The 21,606-nt window shown below is 32.3% G+C and overlaps 4 protein-coding genes across 4 annotated transcripts; 2 read left to right on the forward strand and 2 right to left on the reverse strand.

Annotated features, from left to right (window-relative positions):
* The first annotated feature begins 2,119 nt into the window (after positions 1-2,119).
* Positions 2,120-5,854, forward strand: LOC8264136 (high mobility group B protein 14). The gene is made up of 6 exons (XM_048374503.1): positions 2,120-2,388; positions 2,663-2,767; positions 3,872-3,929; positions 4,806-4,850; positions 5,371-5,451; positions 5,574-5,854. The coding sequence occupies exons 1-6, from the start codon at positions 2,132-2,134 to the stop codon at positions 5,622-5,624; spliced, it is 597 nt and encodes a 198-aa protein (XP_048230460.1). The 5' UTR covers positions 2,120-2,131; the 3' UTR covers positions 5,625-5,854.
* A 669-nt stretch (positions 5,855-6,523) lies between these two features.
* Positions 6,524-9,045, reverse strand: LOC8264137 (uncharacterized protein ycf23). Its single transcript, XM_002519663.4, has 9 exons — positions 8,658-9,045; positions 8,318-8,383; positions 8,146-8,220; positions 7,789-7,851; positions 7,583-7,642; positions 7,410-7,499; positions 7,208-7,315; positions 6,871-6,993; positions 6,524-6,784 (listed from the first exon to the last, which is right to left on the reverse strand). Exons 1-9 carry the CDS (start codon positions 9,021-9,023, stop codon positions 6,650-6,652), a joined length of 1,086 nt encoding a protein of 361 aa, XP_002519709.2. The 5' UTR covers positions 9,024-9,045; the 3' UTR covers positions 6,524-6,649.
* Positions 9,046-10,010: 965 nt separating this feature from the next.
* LOC8264138 (cation/H(+) antiporter 15) lies at positions 10,011-13,314 on the forward strand. The gene is made up of 3 exons (XM_002519664.3): positions 10,011-10,340; positions 10,744-11,721; positions 11,807-13,314. The coding sequence occupies exons 1-3, from the start codon at positions 10,113-10,115 to the stop codon at positions 13,187-13,189; spliced, it is 2,589 nt and encodes an 862-aa protein (XP_002519710.1). The 5' UTR covers positions 10,011-10,112; the 3' UTR covers positions 13,190-13,314.
* A 2,095-nt stretch (positions 13,315-15,409) lies between these two features.
* Positions 15,410-16,289, reverse strand: LOC8264139. Its single transcript, XM_015719484.3, has one exon. The coding sequence runs from the start codon at positions 16,022-16,024 to the stop codon at positions 15,755-15,757; it is 270 nt and encodes an 89-aa protein (XP_015574970.1). The 5' UTR covers positions 16,025-16,289; the 3' UTR covers positions 15,410-15,754.
* Between the last annotated feature and the right edge of the window lie 5,317 nt (positions 16,290-21,606).

Here is a 21,606-nt window from a genome sequence, read left to right on the forward strand (position 1 = left end):
TAAAAAAGGACATGGTATTTATTCATAAAAAAACATAAAAATAGTCACTAATATTTGTTATAAATACTATAATAAATCATATAACATTAGTGTGTATATATATAATTTAATGAAAATTTAATGAGTGCAAATCAAATAATATAGTAATTGTTTTTATACTATAAATGTAATATAAATTTTTAATATTAATTGATATAAGTAAATAATAATAATAGAAAATCTAAAGTCGGTAATTTTGTACTCCTAAATTAAAAAAAATTAAAAAAAAAGGATGAAATTAGTGTGGCGTGCAATGCAATTGATAGGAAAATAAGGGAAAATGCTATGAATGTGATTAAAACAAATGATGCACGTGGTAAGCAAGTTGCACCATGCAGCTACAGTGACGAGGAGCCTCCTCGAGTGTATCGCTGACAGGGGCGGACAGGTGTTTATGCGAAAATAAGTCGTCGATTCACTTGCAAAATCGCTGTTTGGTTTGGCCTCTCTATTATCAATTTTGTCGCTTCAAGCTTAAAGCTTTATTTATTTGTTTTGCAGAATTCAGCAAAATGTTCTTCACACTTTTTATTTTTGGTGTACTCGTACAACTTGATCAACAGATTGTTTGCGCCCAACGAAAAACTAAGCCATAACTTTCTATTTTCAAAATAGAAAAAAAATATTTTTTTTAGGCATTTAGACGTTTATAAATAAATATTCGTTCGCCTATAAAGTGAATTATTTTAGTAAAATTAAAACTATGTTATTCAATAAAATAAATAATTAGGAAAATATATTGATTTTTGTAATATATTAATATATTAATCAAAATACGAAAGGTATCAAATAAAAAATAGAGCGAATGAGAATAAATTATTATTTAGTGAATAAAATAATTAATTTTTATGAGAATATAAAAAATTAAAGATAAAATTCTAATTAAGAATTTAAAGATAAAAAGAAACATAAAAGAATTACGCCTTTAAATAATACTAAATAAACTATTAAATATCTATTAATTTTTATAAAAATAAGAGATATTTTTACAACAATATAACAAAAAATTAAAAAAATAAACATAATATTATATCCTCAAATGACTCTAATTAAGTTTTAATTATAATTAAATATCACAACTAAAGTGTTAATAAATTTAATATAATAATTTTAACAATTGAGAAAAATTTTCCAAAATAGATATATTATTATAATAATTAAAAAAATCTAATAATCATATAATCTTTCATATAATATCTAATGTAATATTAAAATTTCTTTTATTTGTATATATAGAAATGAAAAGAATTAAGTAATTACTGTATTAATTATTAGCAATCGCATTACGATAAAAATAAAAGGTTTTCACATTTTTATTATTATTTTAATATATAAATATATAAAATTTATTATAATATAAATTAATAAATTCAGACATTTAATTAAATAAATAATTTAAAACTAAATAGAAAATTAATTGCAATTATTCCAATATTATATTAATAATTTTTTACTTAATTTATTACTCAAATTAACATTGTATTATAATACTATTTTATATAAATATAATTATATAATGAATAAATATATAAATTCTTTTTATACATTATTACTATTACTATTATTACATATTTTTAATATACTTATGATCTATGTTTATATAAAAAAATAGAATCAATGTAATAAATAATTATACAAATTTGGATAAATAAAATATAATATATTTTTTGTAATTATTCTAAAATTAATAAAATATTTTATTTTTATTATATAAATTTATTTTAAAAAATATTTTTAAATATAATGTAGTTATTTTTTATTATTTTTAGTTATTTTTAACTATTTTATGAAAATATCAAAAAAAAACTAAAATATAATAAAAACTATAATGTTGAAGAAAAATAAAAAAAATATATTTTTAATATTTTTACACAATAAAAAATAAAAAAATAAAAATATATGAATATTTTTTTGAAAAAACAATCTCAATGAATTTAATCACATATTTTTATTTAGATGCTAAATTGCTAAATAACTGATATATATCTATAAACATTACATAATTAGATGTTATATCATAAAATATAAAATATTAGTATTATCAATACTCGGATAGGAAAAAATAAACACGAGTCGCAAATAGTTAATATTAATGGTCCGTAATAATGAGCGCAAAACGCAGCATTTCGTCAAACTTAAAGCACGGAAACGACATCGTAAGAATCCTTTGATTTCGTGGTTGATCTTGTCTGCCAGACACAAGAAGCAGACTCCAAGAGAAAAAGAAACGGAGCAGCAGAAGAGAGAGCAGCTAACAAAAAAAATGGCAAAAAGAGCTTCAAATTCAAAGAAACATCGCTCTTCTTCTTCGTCTACCTCTACTAAATCAATCACAAAAATCTCCAATGGGTAACCATTTGTTTCTACTTCTCTTTTCCTTTTATAGCCTTTTAAATTATTTTTCTTTTGGCTTGTTTCTTTTCAAACTCACCCTAACTATTCAAACAGTCTTTCTCGACACTTGCATCTGGTTTTTGCTTTTTCTTTTTTTTTTTTCATTGGGTCTCAATTGATGAAACCTTGAAGATAGAGATAGTTTTGATTTCTCTTTGTATTATATGTTACTAAATTAAGTTGCTGATTAGATGAATTTGTACATTTTTTTGTTTCCTCTTCTGTGTAGTGTCAAAGATAAGAGAGCAAAGCCTAAAAGGATATCAAAGAGGCAAATTGCAAAACTTGATTCCAAAAAGCCCAAGAAACCTCCAACTGCTTTCTTCTACTTTCTGTATGTGATCCTTTTATTTTGTATCTTACTCATTTTCTCATTTTTGCCTTAGAAATTTTTGATTAATTGTTGGGTGCTACACATTCACATGAAAACCTGAAATAATCAATTTAACTGTTTTCTGGCTGTCGATCCACTGCTTGTTGCAATTTTGGGTTGCTTTTGTAGGATTATCTTAGCTCTTGTGTCAATTTGGTTCTGAAGGTAAATACCCATTATATTCTGATCTGTTAAGTGTCATTTAAAATAATGTTCCTAAAAAATACCGTGGTCTAATATTCTTCATTACAACCTGCTGAGTTTCTGAAGGTGAATGGTTGGAATTTGGGTACTGAATCTGTTTGGATCTCAGACTTTCTCTGGGTGAAAACTCAGCACTATCTTCTTCTGGTTATGATCTTTGACCTGGTGAACTAGTCCTTGTTACTGATCCTCAGCAAGGACTCCCTTAAACAGATATTGATGTTCACATTCCAAGATCTTAATTATCCCAGTATGTATATGTCTTGACCAATTTAGGTTTAATAGTACAAACCAATAGAGGGACCATACTTGTTCAATTTATCTCTCTCAACTTGGATGCCATAAGGCGGCCCTTAAATGAGAAAGCATCGGTGCTAGTCTCCTCCTTAAACATAACTTTCATTGTATTTACGTCAAACATTTAATGATTTTTATCAAACAATTCCTAGAGATATTGGAATTGCTTATGGCCATTTTTGTTAAATTTGAAAGGAGCACTTAGTAATTTGTGTGTTTTACGTTAACAAATTCCAAGTTTGACTTTTCATGTTAGTGTCAATTATTTTTGTTAACATATCATTTTACTGTTGCTTATGCTGGGCTCTTCTTAGCATCATTAATCGCATCTTCTACCAGCCGCATTCATGCGCTAATTTCATGTACATGTAACAAGCTGGAGCTCATTTACTGTGTTCTGCCTAAATTCCCACTTCCTATTCTTTGTGAATTATGATTGTCAGTGCTGTTCATAAGCGTGTAAAATGATCAATGTTGCCTTCGCTGAATTTCTTGTAAGTTCTTGCCTCTTGGTGACTACTGTTTAACATATGTATGCTGACTGAATTTTCTTTGTTCCTAAAGTGAGGATTTTCGTAAGGATTTTCAAGAGCAAAATCCAGATGTGAAGTCAATGCGTGAAGTACGTTTATTTGTTGAAGTTGCATGCAGCTTAGTTTGTCAATTCAACTCTCTCTCTCTCTCCTTGTACATATAACATATATTATGTTTGGAATAAGGTTCAATTTGACCCTTTTTAATTTTTGCAGCCAATTTACCGCCTAAACACTTTGAATAGGTCCAATATAGCAACCTTTTAAGAAAGTTAAATGCACGCGCTATAGAGTCCAATTTGGCCGCTCAACTTTTAATACAGGCTCAATTTGGCCACTCGACCTTTTGTGCGGCTCAATTTGATCCTTTAAAAAATAGTTTGAATTATAATTGATTTAATTATATAATTGAATTTATATATTAAATCTTTTTATATATTTTAGATCTTGAATTAGTTAGTGGAAGTCATGTGGAGGCTAATAAAAAGGTGATAGTGGTGGTGTTGGATTGTAAAAGCTCATTTATGCTTTCATTTTCTAGTGATAATGTTGGTAATTTTTTTATTTAAAAAGTATATTGGTAATAGTGATGGAAAAGTAATGGCAGTAGTGGTGAGTTGGCTTTGATGTTTTATTGATTTATGGTAATTTAAAAAAAAAAATTATTTTTTAATTTAGACAAAGAAAATAATTCCATTTGACCTTCAACTGGTTGCTTGAGTTCAATTTCGCCTTAGAATTTTGCAGTCAAGCTCAATTTGGTTGTTTCTTCATGCTACTGTCATAGCGCATGCAATGAACTCGCTTAAAAAATGGCTAAATTGAACCTATTCGAGAAGTTTAGGAGTTACATTAGCCGTAAAAGTTAAAGTCAAACTGAACCTGGCTGCAAAGTTTGATGGCCAAGTTGAACCTTATTCCTATTATGTTTTCTTCATGAATAAGTGAATTATATTCTCTTTCAGATTGGAAAGGCGTGCGGTGAGAAGTGGAAAATGATGACATATGAGGTTTGTGCATTTTAATTGATCATACTTATACATGTACATAACTTTACATGCCCATTATTCTTGTAATTAGTTGCATCTATTTACAGGATTTAACTTGTGCATTTTTAGTTTCATTCATAGGATAAAGGTTGTTTATGATGTGGAAACTTAGGGCTCCAAAGCATTGACAGCTCTAGCCACTTGCATCACCGTTGCTGCTATAAGTCAATGCTTTGAGACTCTAATTGGTTGCGTAGAATCTGAATCCTTATCAATCACTGTCATAAATCAATGCTTTGACACCCTAAATTATTGCATAGAGATTCTGACCCCTAGAAGTTAATGTCAAAGTAGAAACCCTAACGAGTGCCCCAGTCAGGGGAAAGTAATGGATTGCTTAACAACAGAAACTATAAACCTACTGCCTCTTGATGAACCCACTCTTGTGCAATTTGATTTTTACAGCCATCCCGGTCGTCAGACTTACCATCAGCCAATCAGAATAACCTTCTAACCTTTGTTTTCTTTTCTCCTGTGACAGGAAAAAGTTAAATATTATGATATTGCCACAGAGAAAAGAGCAGAATTCGATAAAGCTATGGCAGAATATATTAAGAAAAAGGTATACCTGCAATACATCTTGTTCTTTATACTGGAAATTTTCAACCTTTTTTATGCTTATTTATGACAAAGTTGGGGTACAGTCAAGTGGATAATTTATCTTAAGTACCTATTTTACTGCAGGAAAGTGGTGAATTTGAAGAAGTTGAGGATGACTCTGAGTTTGATGAGTAAGTTTCTAGGATTGTCGTATTATTATTAGGCAATCATTGTTCCTGTAGGAGTAGGAGGAAAATTGTACATCAACCTACGAGCCACTTAGTCTTCTCTTCCATTCAAGTTCTCTATGTCTGTATAACTCGTGTAAATTACATACTTGGCAATTGCATCTAGGTGATAACAGAGCAAAGTTGACAACTTTTGTGAATTAACATTAAAGAGAATGTAAAGGAGTGGTTAGTATCTGATTCTTGTCCATTGTTTTACTCTCTCTCTATACTTATCTTGCTGCTTTCTTTTGTAATGGATGCAAATTAGATGTTTTTCTCATTAAAAATTTGAACAGGGGAATTTAAGAAGTCTCAGTTGAGAGGGATGGGTCACTGAGGGGGTGCACAAGCCCTTTTGTTTTGTGATTTTAGGTTAAACATTAGATTTATTTCCTGCTGCTTCATGTTTGAAGAATTCCAGATTTCTGATTGGCTTCCTGGAAACTCTTGGAGCAGAAACACCAGCGCTTTTGTGTGAAGTTTCATTGAAGTTAATGAAATATCTTAATGCCAGTTCTGCTTAGGGCATAGATGTTATGTGACAATTGAACTCTTTCCAATCTCCAAGGATATGCAGGGCTGAACTGGCCAAACAATGCCCCTAAGAATTCAACTTATAGTGAGCAGAGGATGGCATTGCATCCTCTGAACATTAAGGTGGATACATTTGCTTTATCTGGACTGATATTTGTTTTTTTGGGCCTCCTTCTCTTTTGTTCTGTAGCCATTATATTTACAAGTATACTAAGTGCGTCACGATCCTTTAGTGGCAGGATTGGGCTTTAAAAAATCTGGAAGCAGGTAACTAGGTAGATCGCTGTCATATATTGTAATCTTGCTTAATTCTTCTTTTACTAACTAATAGAAGCAGGAATTCGGTTCTGATATTGCTATTCCACTATCTATTCAATAGACATGGGAGGAATTTGTGACACTTAATGCATCACCAGAAGGACTAAATGTCCCGTTGTCCTAAGTAAATGCTCCTCATTACAAGGTCAAAGCTCGCTCTTCAGGTGTGGCAAGTCTACTATTAGCTGAGAGCCCGAATGAATCTGCAATACTTCTGACCTCCGCAATCATTGCGACCACATCATTTAGCTTGTTCACTGCTGAACCCACGCCCTGTTGAAGCTAATGTTAGCGACTGTCCTATTTTCTATGCATAATCAAATTCGTTAGAGCTGACTAATTATGCATGTATTGCTTACCACACCAGAAGCCCCTGCTATGATTGCCATTGGTGCTGTTACTGCACTAAGTCCGGACGAACACATAACCGGAATCTTCACAGCTCTTGAAATTGAATATGCTGCAGCTAAGGTCGGTGTTGCCTAGAATTACCAGTATGGTGAATGAAAATTCGTTAATTTAAAGCCATAAACATTATCACAAGTACACTGCCCAACCTACGTTACTATTTTACAAAATGGAACTTCCAAGAGAACTGATAAGAGTTACTTTTTCCTGGGATACAAATTAAATACTCAGTATGTGTTGAAGAATTTTGTATCCATTAATAAAAAGAGCAAGTTTCTTTCACTTTACCTTCTCGATCAAACCGAGAACACCAGATTTTGAAGGATTAGAACATTTCCCTCCTTCAGTTTGTATAATGTCAGCACCTTCCTGTTCCAATCGCTCTGCAAGCTTGACCTATTTGTAAAATAATGAATAAATAGTTTGCTTCAAACATATACGGTGCGACTTTGGACATATTCTGAATATATTAAAAAGTTAGGTTTGTCACCTGGTCAGGGAGAGCTAGCGTGTGAGGAACAGTGACTGATAATGTCACAGATGGAAGGATCCTCTTTGTCTCCTTTGTTAAACTTAATATCTGCACAAATTACTTGTAAAGTTAATGTCTTGTCTGCTTACTTTCTAGTTTGAGGTTCTACTCGGTCTATCGTTAGTATGTACCTGCTCTGGAGAGAAAACAATTCCCTTGTCGTAGAATGAATCATAATTTCCAATTTCCACCTGCATATACCTTATGCATCAATAAGTTGCACTCATATTCCATATTTAACTACAGAAGCTGATAATTGTTCAAAAAAAGAAAAAAGAAAAAGTACAGAAGCTGATGGCTTAAAGTAAAAAAGATAGGAAGGAGCTCGTGAACAAACCATCTGTGCTCCGGCTTCAACAGCAGCTAGAAATGCGGCTGGATAGACAGAAGAAACACAAACCTGCAAATGAAGCAACTCCAAATCAGATGAAAAGCTTCAATTAAGAAAAAGGTGCATACAAGTTTACTAAGTTCAATATATCAAACAACAATTCAGACCCAAAAATTTGAGACTCAAAAAATTTAAACTGTTACGTGAAGCCATTAATGCTTTTAATATCTCTAATACAATTCACTGAAATTTGGAAGGAAGAACAAAATGTTTAATCCAAGGAGATGTTGATTTTTGTTCTATAGCGCTGTTGTTGGTTTTCTAAATTAGGCTAAACATTATTGGGAAAGAAGAATTTGTTACCGGCAGAGAAGTTAAGCTAATGGCAAGCTTAACTAATTCTGGGTCACAAGCTATATCCACATGAGTGGCTCCCCCCTGTACATTTGATAGATTCAATGATATTGGATCAGAAAAACCATAACAGAGCAAATAGAAAAAGAATAAATAGAAGAGAATATATAATGAAGCCAACCTTGTCTGCAGCAGTAACAACTGAAGCAACATTGTCTTTGTCAAAATTCTGCAAACCTGAGATGATCTATGCAGTACAATACAATTAAATAGCAGTACAATTGGCAAATATAATTGAAAAGACCCAAATCCTAATTACATCCAGACAAGAAATGGGAATTACATTAAAAAAAAGGTTTAAGGAAATGTCAATTTAACTCAACTCAGGCAAGACAAGAACTAAGTTTTATAAGTCATATATTTGTCCAAAACCATCAACAAACGAAGTGAAGAAATAAAAAGACAGAAATAGCTAACAAGACATAGAAAGCTAAGCAAGTATATGGTGAGTTTTGCAATACCTTGAGAGCTCGTCGTTCCTGGAAGTCCTTTAACACTGTTTCTTTGGTAGATGAAAGAAGAGCTTGGGTAGTAGCTAAAGAAGCTCTTTTCTTGAGAGAGAAGCATGGTTTTGAAGGTAGAAAGTTACCAAGAAAAGGGCTATTGTTTGGTCTCAAGAGAGTATGGGAAGATGATGAAATCGGTGTAAAGATTGAGGAATGCATTTTTCTTAATTTGTGGGTCTTTCTTGACAAAGCTAAAAGGTGGAGGGAAGAGATAAGAGATACTGGGCAGGCAGCTTTTAAACTGCAATTGTCTAGCCAAAGATATTTTTCTGCCCCCAGAGGAGTAATCCAGTCGAAAGCCTCATGCGTTTGGAAATACATAGTCAAAATGTTAACTCATTTCTTTGATATCACAAGGAATCTAAATTTTGCAATTCTTTTTATAATTCAGTTTAATTATATTAAAAATAAAAGAGATGTTTATAGTGAGTAGAGAATACTTATTATATGCTTAATTACTTTTATAAAATAATTATGTTAATGAAATAACATTTTAAGTCATTAATACACCATGAAAAAGTAAATAAAATAAAAGAAATACTGAGATACTAAAATGTCACCCAAAAAATTGAAATGAATAAGTGCAAAATCATAAGTTTTCTATTTGTAATTTCTTATATTTAATTTGTGCAGATATATGAAAAATAAGAATTAAATGCATTTTTCAAATACAACGGAATAAAATTATTCTCCTGTGATGGTTTAATGGACTTGCTCTATTATTTTTTAAATTTACAGTCAAAAGCTTCTTTTAAGGAGCTAGAGAGATTATATAACCAAATATTTATTTAATTAATTGGACTGTATAAAAATAAAAAGGACATATATTCACCATTTCCACTTACATTTGATAATCAAATACAAATGTATATTAATTTATATTATTACTTGCAGTATTGGAGAAGTATCAATAGTGAATGAGAGTTTATCAATTTAATAGTGACCATAGGATTGAATAATAGTAAAAGAAAAGTGGAAAATGGCTGCATCAAATAAAACATAACCTTTTCTTTAAATTCTAATTTCTAACAGCTGAGAAAGCAAAAGTCGCGGCCCTTAGATTAGAGAAGTTAACAGCAAAACAGCAAATCATTTTGTTTGGTGAGTTGGAAAATTAGATACATGGAACTATGGTTTAACAGAAGTGATATAAGAAAAGATCAATTTTAACAGAATCTAACAACAGCAAGAATTTTTAAAAAAATTGGCTCAATAAAATCAACCATAAAAAGAGCAATTCTATTCCAACTTGAACGGGTTGCCATGCATTCTAACCAGCCTTTCCCTACCTTCTGAAAACTACTCCCTCCCTTCTCTTTCTTTTTAGATTCTCTGTCTTAGCTAAACTACTTATTAGCCGACCTACGCACCCGCAGCCACCACCACCAGCGTCGCCGTAGGGAGGAGAAAATGGATATCAATAACCCACAAAATTTCTATCATGTGCCTGAAAACTTGCCTTTTCATTGCTATATTGTGAATATCACAGCGGAGCATGGCTTTTGGCAAAGCGAAAACCCCTTAACTCAAGCCCTCCCTCTCTTAGCATGGCAGCTTGCGGTTGTTATTATGATGAATCGTATTCTCTTTTATCTCTTAAAACCTTTGGCTGTCCCTCGCATTGTAACAGATATTCTGGTAAGTAGCGTTATAATATGATCATCTGATTCCTGCATAATGCATTAATCCTCCTTTCAAATGCCAATATAATCTATTCTTAATTACTTTTGGCCATGCATCTATCTTAACGGTCCTGTTTGTTCCATTCCACATGCAAGCCATTTTGGCCCGTCTGGCCGAAATATGCATGGACTAAGAAAAGTCTCATTTCGTAATTGTCTTGATAAGTTATGTTTTCTCTCTGGGTTTTTATGCAATCTTTCTTGTCGTGTGGCTGAGTTATATATAAGGAGAGAAAATTTAATGGTCTCTGCCCTTATGCACGGCTGTGAAAAAATCCTCTCAAAACTTTGAGGAGAAAACTTTTAGTATTTCTATGCGATTGGAAACAAAGTTTGATGAAATGTGATTTATTTTGCAGGCAGGTATATTGTTAGGACCATCAGCATTGAGCAAAACTCATTTCTTTTCCGTGATGTTTCCATTAAGAAGTATATACACAGTAGAAACTGTGGCATATTGGGCATTAACACTCCACTTGTTTATGGCTGGTTTAGAAATGGACTTGTATTCCTTCTTTCGTATAGGAAAAAAATCCATCCGCTTCGCCATTGCCACCATTTTGCTCCCATTCATCTTAGGCATCTGTCTTTACTTCATTGTAACTAGTAGCAGGGCGCCCTCCTCTTTCAGAAAAAGCGGTTGCATCTTTTGGGGAGCAGCTTTAACAGTCACAAGTTACCCTGTTGTTGCTAGAATTTTAGCCGACGAGAAGCTTCTTCACTCTGATATAGGAAGACTAGCCACGTCAATTTCGTTTATAAATGAGTTATTTACGTGGGTTCTTTTATCTGTTTTAATACCATCTAGGATAGGTGGATTAAATGCTTTACTTTCTCTAGTTGCAACCGCTGCCTTCACTGCTTTCTGCTTTATTGTTGTTCGCCCTGCTCTTACTGTTTTAATCCGCAAAACTTCTTCAGAGAACAAGTACAGTGAGTACTATCTCTGCTTCATTCTGGTATCAGTTTCCTTCTTTTCTCTAGTCAGTGACATGCTAGGGACGACATCTATCATTGGGGCTTTCGTTTTCGGGCTAATTATGCCAAATAGGATACTTGCAAGTGTGCTTTTGGAGAAATTTGAGGACTTTGTCACTGCATATTTGCTGCCATTGTTCTTCGCATCGATGGGGTTAAGACTTAACATTTGGAGCATAACCAATTGGGGTTTGTCCTTGTTTGTTTTAGTGTTATGCTGTGGGGTCAAGATTGTCAGCTCTATGTTAGCTTCTTACTACTTCAAGTTGTCTCGTCAAGATGGTTTCGCACTTGGAATACTGTTGAACACGAAAAGCATATTGGCTATGCTTATCCTGCATATGGGCTTTGATAAATCGGTAATCCCCATCTTCCTCTCTCTGTCTCAATTTATATCTTTTATACATTCAAATTAATTAACATGAATTCAAAAACATGATGCAGTATTTGCAAGTAGAAGATTACGTGACAATGGCGCTTGCAATTTTGCTAATGACTGGAGCTGTATCACCCATAATTTCCTCCATTTACCACCCCAACAAACGTCTATTACAATACAAGCAGAGGACTATACAGAACACTCGACCTGACTCCGAGTTCAGGATCCTCACATGCTTGCAAAGTACGGGAAATGTATCTGGCATTATCAATCTGTTAGACTCCTCCAATGCTACAACTGAATCTCCTCTCTGCGTCTTTGCCCTCCACCTTGTCGAGCTCACTGGCCGCGCCTCTGCCATGCTTATAGTCCACAGCCCGGGAAAGAAAAGCAGAAGCAGCTATTCGGAGAAGATAGTTAGTTCATTCGAGACTTACTCGAATCTAAATGAGCTGGTTGCCATCCAACCTCTAACCGCGCTGTCCCCATTCTCCACTATGCATGAAGATATTTGCAGTCTAGCTGAGGAAAAAGAAGTGGGTTTCCTGATCCTCCCTTTCCATAAGCTACCCACTCCTGATGGAAAATTAGAGGACGAAGGTAGCACATCATTCAGAGGTGTAAACCTTAATGTGTTAGCTCATGCACCTTGCACAGTTGGTATCTTTGTAGACAGAGGATTTGGAATTCATGGAGAATCGAATCTCACTATGCGTCAATTAGCAATGTTATTCATCGGTGGTCCTGATGATCGTGAAGCATTATCTTATGCCTGGAGAATGTCACTAAGTCATGGAGTTTCTTTAACAGTAGTGCGGTTTCTTCCTGGAGAGGGAGGGCAACAGAATATACAAGAACAAGAACAGGTTGGAGATGCACGTAAAGGAGCAGTATCCATCGAATTCTTGAGCAGACAACGGAAACTAGATGATGAATTTGTGAATGAATTCAGGCTCAAATCAGCAGGAGAACAGTTTATGGGATATGAGGAGAAGATAGTGAACAATGATGAAGATCTAATAGAAAGCTTGAAAGAAATGCATCAAATATATGATCTTTATCTGGTGGGGAGAGGGGAAGGAATGAATTCTCCTCTAACAGCAGGATTGATGGATTGGTGCGAGTATCCTGAGCTAGGGGCATTAGGTGATTTATTAATTACTTCAAGTTTTGCACAGGGTTCAGTTATGGTAATACAACAATATGCTGGCTATGAAGAGGGAGATGAAGAATTTGGGAATCGTATAGCAGGCTCGCCGGATGGTTCAGGGCATGGAGGGGAACAAGTCAGGAATTGGCGATCACCTTCAGAGGATAATGATGATGGTCTCGAGATGGAGCCATTTGCACAAACCAAATCCAAGGGTCACAGTCACAGTCGCAGTCGCAGTCACAGTCACAGTCATAGTCACAATCACAGCCACAGTCACAGTGATGAGAACGTTTAGGTATGAATTGTTTCTTCTGTTCCTGCGTATGTGGGGCTGCTGCTGCTGCAGTTGTTCTATATGTAACAGAAAGCCAATGTAATTTAATCGATTTAGTATGTATCTACGTTTCCTTTGAATATGCATGTATAACAACAGGTCAGAATTTGGTATTTCATTTTTTATGAGCTTACGATTCTATTGGAACTGAATTTCATAATAATCCAAGGATTGATTTGAGACATAACAATCAATTACGAAGCTGAAAATAGGTAAAAAATAGAAGCCCAAATGAAGCTGCTCTCCCTAGAGGATTACACCAATCCAAAATGAGAAATGCCCATCTCAATCCCTGTCTTGCTCTCCTGCACTAAATGTTATAGCGTGTTGATTTTTCATTTCTATAATGAGTACGTATGACCAAATAATTAATTAATTAATAGCTTATTTCACCTAAATAATGATGCCTATTGCACAAGTGTTTAAACAAACTTCTTTTCGGCTGCTATATCTTAATCACCACCTCAAAATGAGATGCAGAGTTCCTGCCCTGGATTTGCATAGAGGTAGAAACTGTAATTAGACGAGCTATGTTCTTTCACAAGTGCTAACCATTCACATTTATTTATTCTAATTAATAATTAGTTAATTAGACACCGAAGGATACAAAGACATGGTAATTCATGACTTCTTTTATATTCTGTTTCACATCGGTTTATTTAAGTAATGACTTTTGCAGGTTAAGAATCTAGTTTTTGAGTTTTATTTTTTTTCTTTTTTCCAATACGGGTTGATGTTCACTTAACTCTGGCGGCCAATTTACATATATACAGATTATTATTTTTTTAAGAAAGAAACTAATTATTCATAGGATATAGCTTAAAATAAGTCCCAAAACCAAATGGGTTGTCTAATCAGTAATCAACATCATAGTGTGGAGTGCAGAGATCCTTTACTTGAAACAGTTTCTTACCTTTCAACATCACTGAGGTCTCAATCAGAATGATTTCCAAGTTTACTGGGTGGTCACAGTCAAACCAGGCTGTCTTTTTGGCTTATATTAGAATTTACAGCAAGGAAAAGAATGCATTGCTACATGAGATATTTAAATTATAAGACATGTTTCATGCCTTTCTATATTCTATTTTTGAAAAAATATATATATCTATGAGGATTTTTCCTTGAGTGCATCCGGACGTGCATGTGAAGATATTGGGCAGCTATATATATGTATATATATACAAACAAACTAGATTGGGTGGCTTAGTTTCTGGAAGTTCAAGCAAAGATTTGGATGACTAAACCATAAACTATCACATCTTAGTAGCTAGCTAGTTAATTAACATGTAAAATATCTGATCATGCAGAAGTCTGAGTTTCTTTGTCCGAGAGTGATGATGTGATGTTCTAGAATGCACATATATATAAGCCTAAACTCTTTCTTCTTTTCTTATATTGTATTTATATAATTTACATGTGCCCGAGGGATATATATCTTTAATTTATTCTTATCCATGGGCTTAAAAGAAAGGGAAATTAACTTCTTATGATTTTGGATGGTTGCCAGATCATGCAGCTCTCTGCTTTCTTTGTAGTAAAGCAGTAGTTTTTGGCTTTTTTTGTTTGTTCAGTTTATTAGAGGTTTCTTTCTTGTTTCTGTTGCATCAATTGGTACAGAAGAAAACAAGAAGGAATCACATAAAGTAACATTGGATGGTAGTTTACAATTGCTAGTCAGAATATGAATTTACAGAAGAAGGATTGCCTAATTCAGCAGTGACTGCTGCTAAGTGGATTAGAGCAAACCAAGTTCGTGGGTAAGGACAACCATAATTACCTACGCTGACTGCTGATTATTCACAGTTGATTTTCCTCTTCTGGGTTGATATCGTACGGCTTATTTTAAGCATCAATTCTCGTAAATTCAAATGGGGACCAACTGGCTCAACTTGGAACAGCAAAAGGGTCCAAGTCCTGCACTAAACCTATTATTCTTCTCTGCTTTCTCGAGTCAAAACGCACGGAATACAAGTAACAGAAATTAGCCATGGCCTCAGTTTTGAACAGATGCTGAACTACAACACTAAAACTTGTGATATGTTTCTTCTCTACAGGAAATCAGATATAGAAACAGAGCAGTAATCAAGCAAGCAAAACGGAGGAAAGAGCAGGGAATTGATTACATTAAAGAAAAGGGTCTCAATTAATTAACGCGAAAGGATACAGCAAAGAAAGAAAAAATAGCAGTCAAATTTCAAACTCCTATTAAATTCAAGATAAAAAAAAAAATAAAGCCAACTCATTGCTCCAATGCTCAGAGAAAGAGAGAAATTGCAAGATTAGAAGTTCCAATTAGCAAATAAATAGAAGGGCTGCATCGACAGATCTGCCATGGAAGCAAACTCCCTACATTGATCTCTCTTAACTCATAATCCAGGAATATAAATTTCTGTTAAACCTCAAGAGCTATAAAAAAGGATCCTTGCGGACATTCTTTATACCGAAACATGAGAGGAAGAGAGAAGAAGAAACACTAAAATAAACAGATAAAACTCGAAACTAATTACAACATGATGAAGGGGTGGTTCAAAAGTGGCAACCACAGCATAAAAAGAAGAAACACAAGGTAGCAACAAGAACAATAGCCTCCAAAAGAGACATAATCTTGAAAAGCAAATTATCAAGAAAAGAAAGCTGCAAGTTCACCCGTTTCCACTTAAAAGCAGAACCTAAAAACCTCCATCTCCATCTCCATGACTCCTTCACCTTCATCCTCCGAAGTAGCCACATCTTCATCTTCTTCCTTCTGCTGCTACTGCTGCTGCTATTGCTGCTCTTCTCAGTCTCTTCTTGCATATTTCTTTTTTGCTAACAAAACTTCCCCTCTCTCTCTCTTTACAAACAAAAGACTTGAGCTTTATTTTGCTTTTCTCTTTTCTCTGTGTGTGTGTTTCTTTTTTTTTTTTTTGGCTGGCAATGAAGATTAGAACAAATGTGTGGTATTTTATAAGGAGGAGGGAAGGGGTTTTCTTGTTGAAAAAGGAAAAGGGTACGAAATAAAGGAGTGGGGGGTAATTATCTGGTTCTTGAGAGGGTGATTTAGTAAGTGAGAGATAGAGTAAGGACTGGAGGAATGAGTCGAACAGCTCCGCGTTTTGAAGGGTCAAAATCAAAGGAAGATGAGAAATGGGGATGGCATGCGTAAACGTAAACGTGGGAGGAGTGGATTTTTATGGGCTGGTGCAGGGCAGGTTGCTGGTCTCCAGTTTTACCATTATCCTCCCAAACTTCTCAATGTTTCCAATTCATGTATTTCTAAGTAATAATAATAATAAATCCGTTTATATTAGTTAGGTAATATTGCATTCTCAGTGGGTTGCAAGAGTAAATTTAACACTTAAAATAGTTGAATTAACCCATTCACTTAGAAAGTAGAATATGTTTTGGTTTTTCCTTTCTATATAAGCAGCATGTTGCTATGTTGTGGGAGATTTGGATTTCATGGTGTTTTTCTATTTTTTATTTATTTATTTGTGTGTGTGGTTAAATGACATCAACTCTAGGTCAAGTCAACATTATTTATTTGAGAAGCTTCCTTTCAATTTATAGGTGTTTTTCGACAATTCGCTTGTCGCTCCAGGCATTACTTTGACTAATAATTTTCTGGAATTCTAAGATTTTATTGGACGTTGAAAAATTGAATTTCGATAGATATATTATTTTATTATATGAAATTTATTCTTATTTTATTTCTTTGTCCCTTTGTTTAATGAAAAATGAGACAGCGCCTAACACCTCCAAAACCAGTTAAGAGCAAAAAAATGAACCATTTGGCTGTATAAATGTGGCTAATTATAAATTGAAATATGTATTTATAGGAAAGACAAATTAAATATAACGTTTTTGTTCCCATATAGAAATTATTCATTTTTTCCTCTCCGTTCTAGCAGAGGGCAATGGCTTAAAAGCATTATGCTATAGGTGTGTGTCAATGTAAAGGAGATTATAAGACAAGGGTTGATTAAAGCCCCCAAAAGAAGAAACAAGAAAAGAAGTTTATGTTGTGTGGGATAAACAGAAGGCTTGAAGGACCCAGAAGAGAAACTAGCAACTGCACATATGACAGAGCATCCAATTATATAAATGAGAGCTTCTATAATGCATAAATAATATTTAAAAAAAAAAAAAGGAAAATCAAGTGATAGTTGGAAAGGCATCGTTAACACACTTGTAAAGTCTAATCCATAAGATACAATTAACTACTTTCAAGATATAGTAAGTGATTGCCAGATTATAACCCAACCCCACAAATAACCTATGGCTGTCCAAGAAAATGTTTTTTTGCTTAAACTATATATACAACAGTTTTTATGTAATAGAACATATTGTCTTAACTGCACACAATCACTTAGAAGAATCTACTTTCCCTTATGCGGTTGCCTTCAAGGCCATTTGTGCATGCATGTGTGTAGACAGTGGAGCTAAAGAAATATGAACACCCATCTTTTCTTTTCCCTCTTCCCTTTTATTTTTCTTCTGACCATTCAAAACAAGGACACATAATAGACACTAAAAGGAAGAATATGCTACATTGACAATTGACGATGGCAACATATATGTTGCAACTCTTAAATATAAAAGTTCTTTGATGAGATATGTGGGGTTGTTGAGACCAGAGCATGTGGCCTTAATGTGTAATGCAGTAAGCTATTATTCCATTCAAACAGATGATCTGCACATATATAATTTGTTTCATGCATTCATGATTCATTGTATGCATGGCCATGCATAGAGTTTGAGAGATTCTAATTATAAGAGGACGTTTAAGTAAATTCAGCATATCTTACTTTCGAATTTGTTAAGATTTTGGTCTTTATTTCATCATCTGGTTTAAGATTTGTTATAAAGTATTAAAAATGTTGATCACAATTTAACGATAACATAATAATTTTTGAGTCAACAGCTTAATTAGTGAAATATTATTTTCAAGCTATAGTTTTATATAATCCATTAATTAACACAGCCTGTTGGACTTGGATTATGTTGGACTTTAAATCAAAGACTGGAGTGACAGAGAGAAGGTTCTCATTATTAGTTGTGGGATTCCATTCCATGCTTGGTCGGCTTCATAGTATATGAGTTTCTTTCAGAGATTCATATTAGCATTTGAGAATAATCTTTTTGTTTGCTTTTTCATACTTAAGTCTTAACATATGAACATTATGCTTCACAATATAGTTTCAAAAGCCAGCAAGTGGTGGCATAAGGTTAAGTGAACTGAAATTCTAAGGGAATAACCACATTATTTTTGGTCAATAAACTTGTGCTTAAGAAAAGATTTTGATATTCAACACGCAAATTTGCTACAGCTTAGTTAATCTTATTATTCTGAACAACACCCTTATGGTAATTACTCTTACTCTTCAAAGTATAATATATATATTAAACCATTAAAAGTTAAATCCATCGATCTATGTAAATGTATAGTATATGTAATATGCATATAGAATATGTTGCAAGGTTTTGTCAAATGTCATATTAAAGAAAACATCAGTGTCAATGGGTGGTGGCACCATATTATAAGGGAAAAATGTGGTCCAAGTCCTAGGTAAAAGAGAAACTATGATTTGTCCATGCAATAGCAGGGACGAAATAAAGAAATAAGCATGCATATATATGATGATGAGTTGGTCACTCCTTTAGTCTGCAGTTTCAAGAAATTGCTCAGATACTCCATGCCAGCCAGTACCCACAGAGCGGAGAAAGAAAAAAAAAAAAAGAAAAAATTGTCATATTCTTACCAATATTCTCCGTAGTCTCATCGAACATGTGGCCTTGTTTTGTCTTAAAAGCATAGGCCACCATCATTTATCAACCTAATATGTTGCTTTGGGCTGGCATGCTTTGCTTTATTTAAAGGCATAGAATGCACCAATGCTTTTACGCTTGGCGGTCTATTGCCTCATCGGTCATTTAGGTCCATCTTCATCACATACCGTTCCTTCCTTTGCTTCAATCTGAGCTATAATTTTATATATAATCTTTTTATTCGTAACAATGTTTAAGTAGATTTCATTTTTTATATAAAAATATGAATTATTAAAAATAAAAAATACTATTCTTCATATATAATAAATTTTTTATAAGTTTGAAATTAAAACAGTAAATTTTAAATTATAACATATATTATATATATAAAAAGGATTTATTTGTTTGTTTTATTTTTATTAAATAATAAAAATATAAAATTAGTTTAATATATTAACTAAATAATAAATTATTTGATTAAAAAAATTAAATAATGTAAATTAATAGAAAAATAATTATGTCAAAGTGTTCAAACTAGTGTTTCTAGTATTCTTTTGTATATCTACGTGTCATACGATGCACTAATCCAGCCAAGTGTTGCATGCTGGTGATGTAATTATTCTTTATGATGAAATCTTAATTGCCCAATTCGAATTTAGTTATCTTTTGTGATTTCAAGTAAAAAAATAAATATTAGCTGTAGCAGAAGGTTATTATTGGTATTGGCATTGCTTTGGATGGCTTAGGCGAGTCGCTGTCCAGTGTTTGACAGTTTGTTTCGGCTTCGGCCTTTGGGCCCTCCTTCCTTGTCTACTACGAGTTGGTTTCAGAATCTCAGTCTATCACATCTCTAAACTAAATTAATTATATAAAGATATAAAGCAATTTTTACTAAATACTATATTTATATTGATTAATTTATTACTATTAACTACTAATGCTTAACAATCATCCAATGTAAATACAACACTTAATAAATAATATGATTATGTTACTATATAATTAATATAATTTACAAATAATATGGTAGACTAAATCTACCAAAGAATTTGTTCGTTTAGAAATACTATTGAAATTTAGTCAACATATTATTAAGATAATTTTCATTTATATATTAAGGGAAGCTAGATATAGTGTCAAAAATCATGTTTGAATTGTATTAATCTTAGTTCATCACCGTAAATGCTATATAAATTATTACGTTCACCGGAGTTTCGAAAGCCAACTCTCCTATTTTTAAGTTACCAACTTTTTAAACTTATACTAAACAAGCGTCAATTTTCATATTTAATTCTATGATTTTATAAGAATTTATGTTTTTAATAAACAGTTGTTTTAGACTAATTACTATGATCTTATTTATAAAAAGATATTCCTTCTCTCAAAATCATATGAAATATTTTACTGAGCATTTTTTGCACTCTTAAGTATTCTCTATCTATCTCTTTGTGTCAAATTTGAATACAGTTTCTTATAAATTTTTAGATTGATAAGACTCATTTTTATAATTTATTAAATTTTAATGACTATTACTACTAAATAAGCTACTGAGCCAATTAATCATCAACCCGAGCTGTCAGGAATCTAAAATTTTTTCTTATGGAGAGTAAAACAAAATCTCATATTTATTTATAAAGCATATAAAGAAGTAAAAGAAAATATGATATCTTTTGGAGGGGTTAAAAAGAAAAAGGCACAAAGATACAAAGAAACTAGAAGATAGACATAAATTATAACATCATATAGCTTTATGGACCGAGGGGTCTATCCCTTGCCATTTTATTTGTAAAAATTGTGTTAGCATCTGACATGTGCTTTAGACGCTGATGCAGTTTTTTTTTTTGAAAAAATAATTTATGTTCATTGATTTTATATTAAATATTCATTAACTTATGTTCATTAAATATGTGTTGAATGTTTATTGTTTAAATGTAAAATGTTTATTGTTTGTCAAATTAATTTTGTTGAAAAACTATATGTACTACACTATAAATATTTAAAGTATAACTTTAACTTGATATTATTTTTTATTTACCAACTGTGTAACGAGGATTTATGTTATATTTATATTATATATATTCATTTGAGTGAGTTAGTGGTATGATTTTTATTAATGATGAATATCTATTTACAAACTAATAAATATTATGCCTGTAAATAATAAATATTTATATCAATCATAAATTTTTTTCAATATGCATCATAAAAATAATACAAATTTTCATAAATAATCAATATTCTTATTTGAGAATATTAATGAATATATATATACAAATAATAAATTTTGCAGTACTAGATAATAAACATTAATATTAACATCGATGAATAATATATCAAATAAATGAACATGAACATTAACCATAATGAATATTAAATTCAGATAATGAATATTTCAATATAAAAAAATTAATTATTATAGAATATTACATCTAATAGATATTATACATACAAAAAATGAATATTTTAGTACATATAAATAAACAAGAAATATTAATATGTATATAGTCTAATAAAATTTTTTTAACGCCCATTACTATATTATGATACATATGATTTTTAATTTTAACAATTGACACATAAAATTTAAATTTATGTATAATTTTATAGTTTTTTCTATTAATTTATTGATA

Source organism: Ricinus communis, chromosome 5 (genome assembly GCF_019578655.1).
Source record: "Ricinus communis isolate WT05 ecotype wild-type chromosome 5, ASM1957865v1, whole genome shotgun sequence".
NCBI classification, from domain to species: domain Eukaryota; kingdom Viridiplantae; phylum Streptophyta; class Magnoliopsida; order Malpighiales; family Euphorbiaceae; genus Ricinus; species Ricinus communis.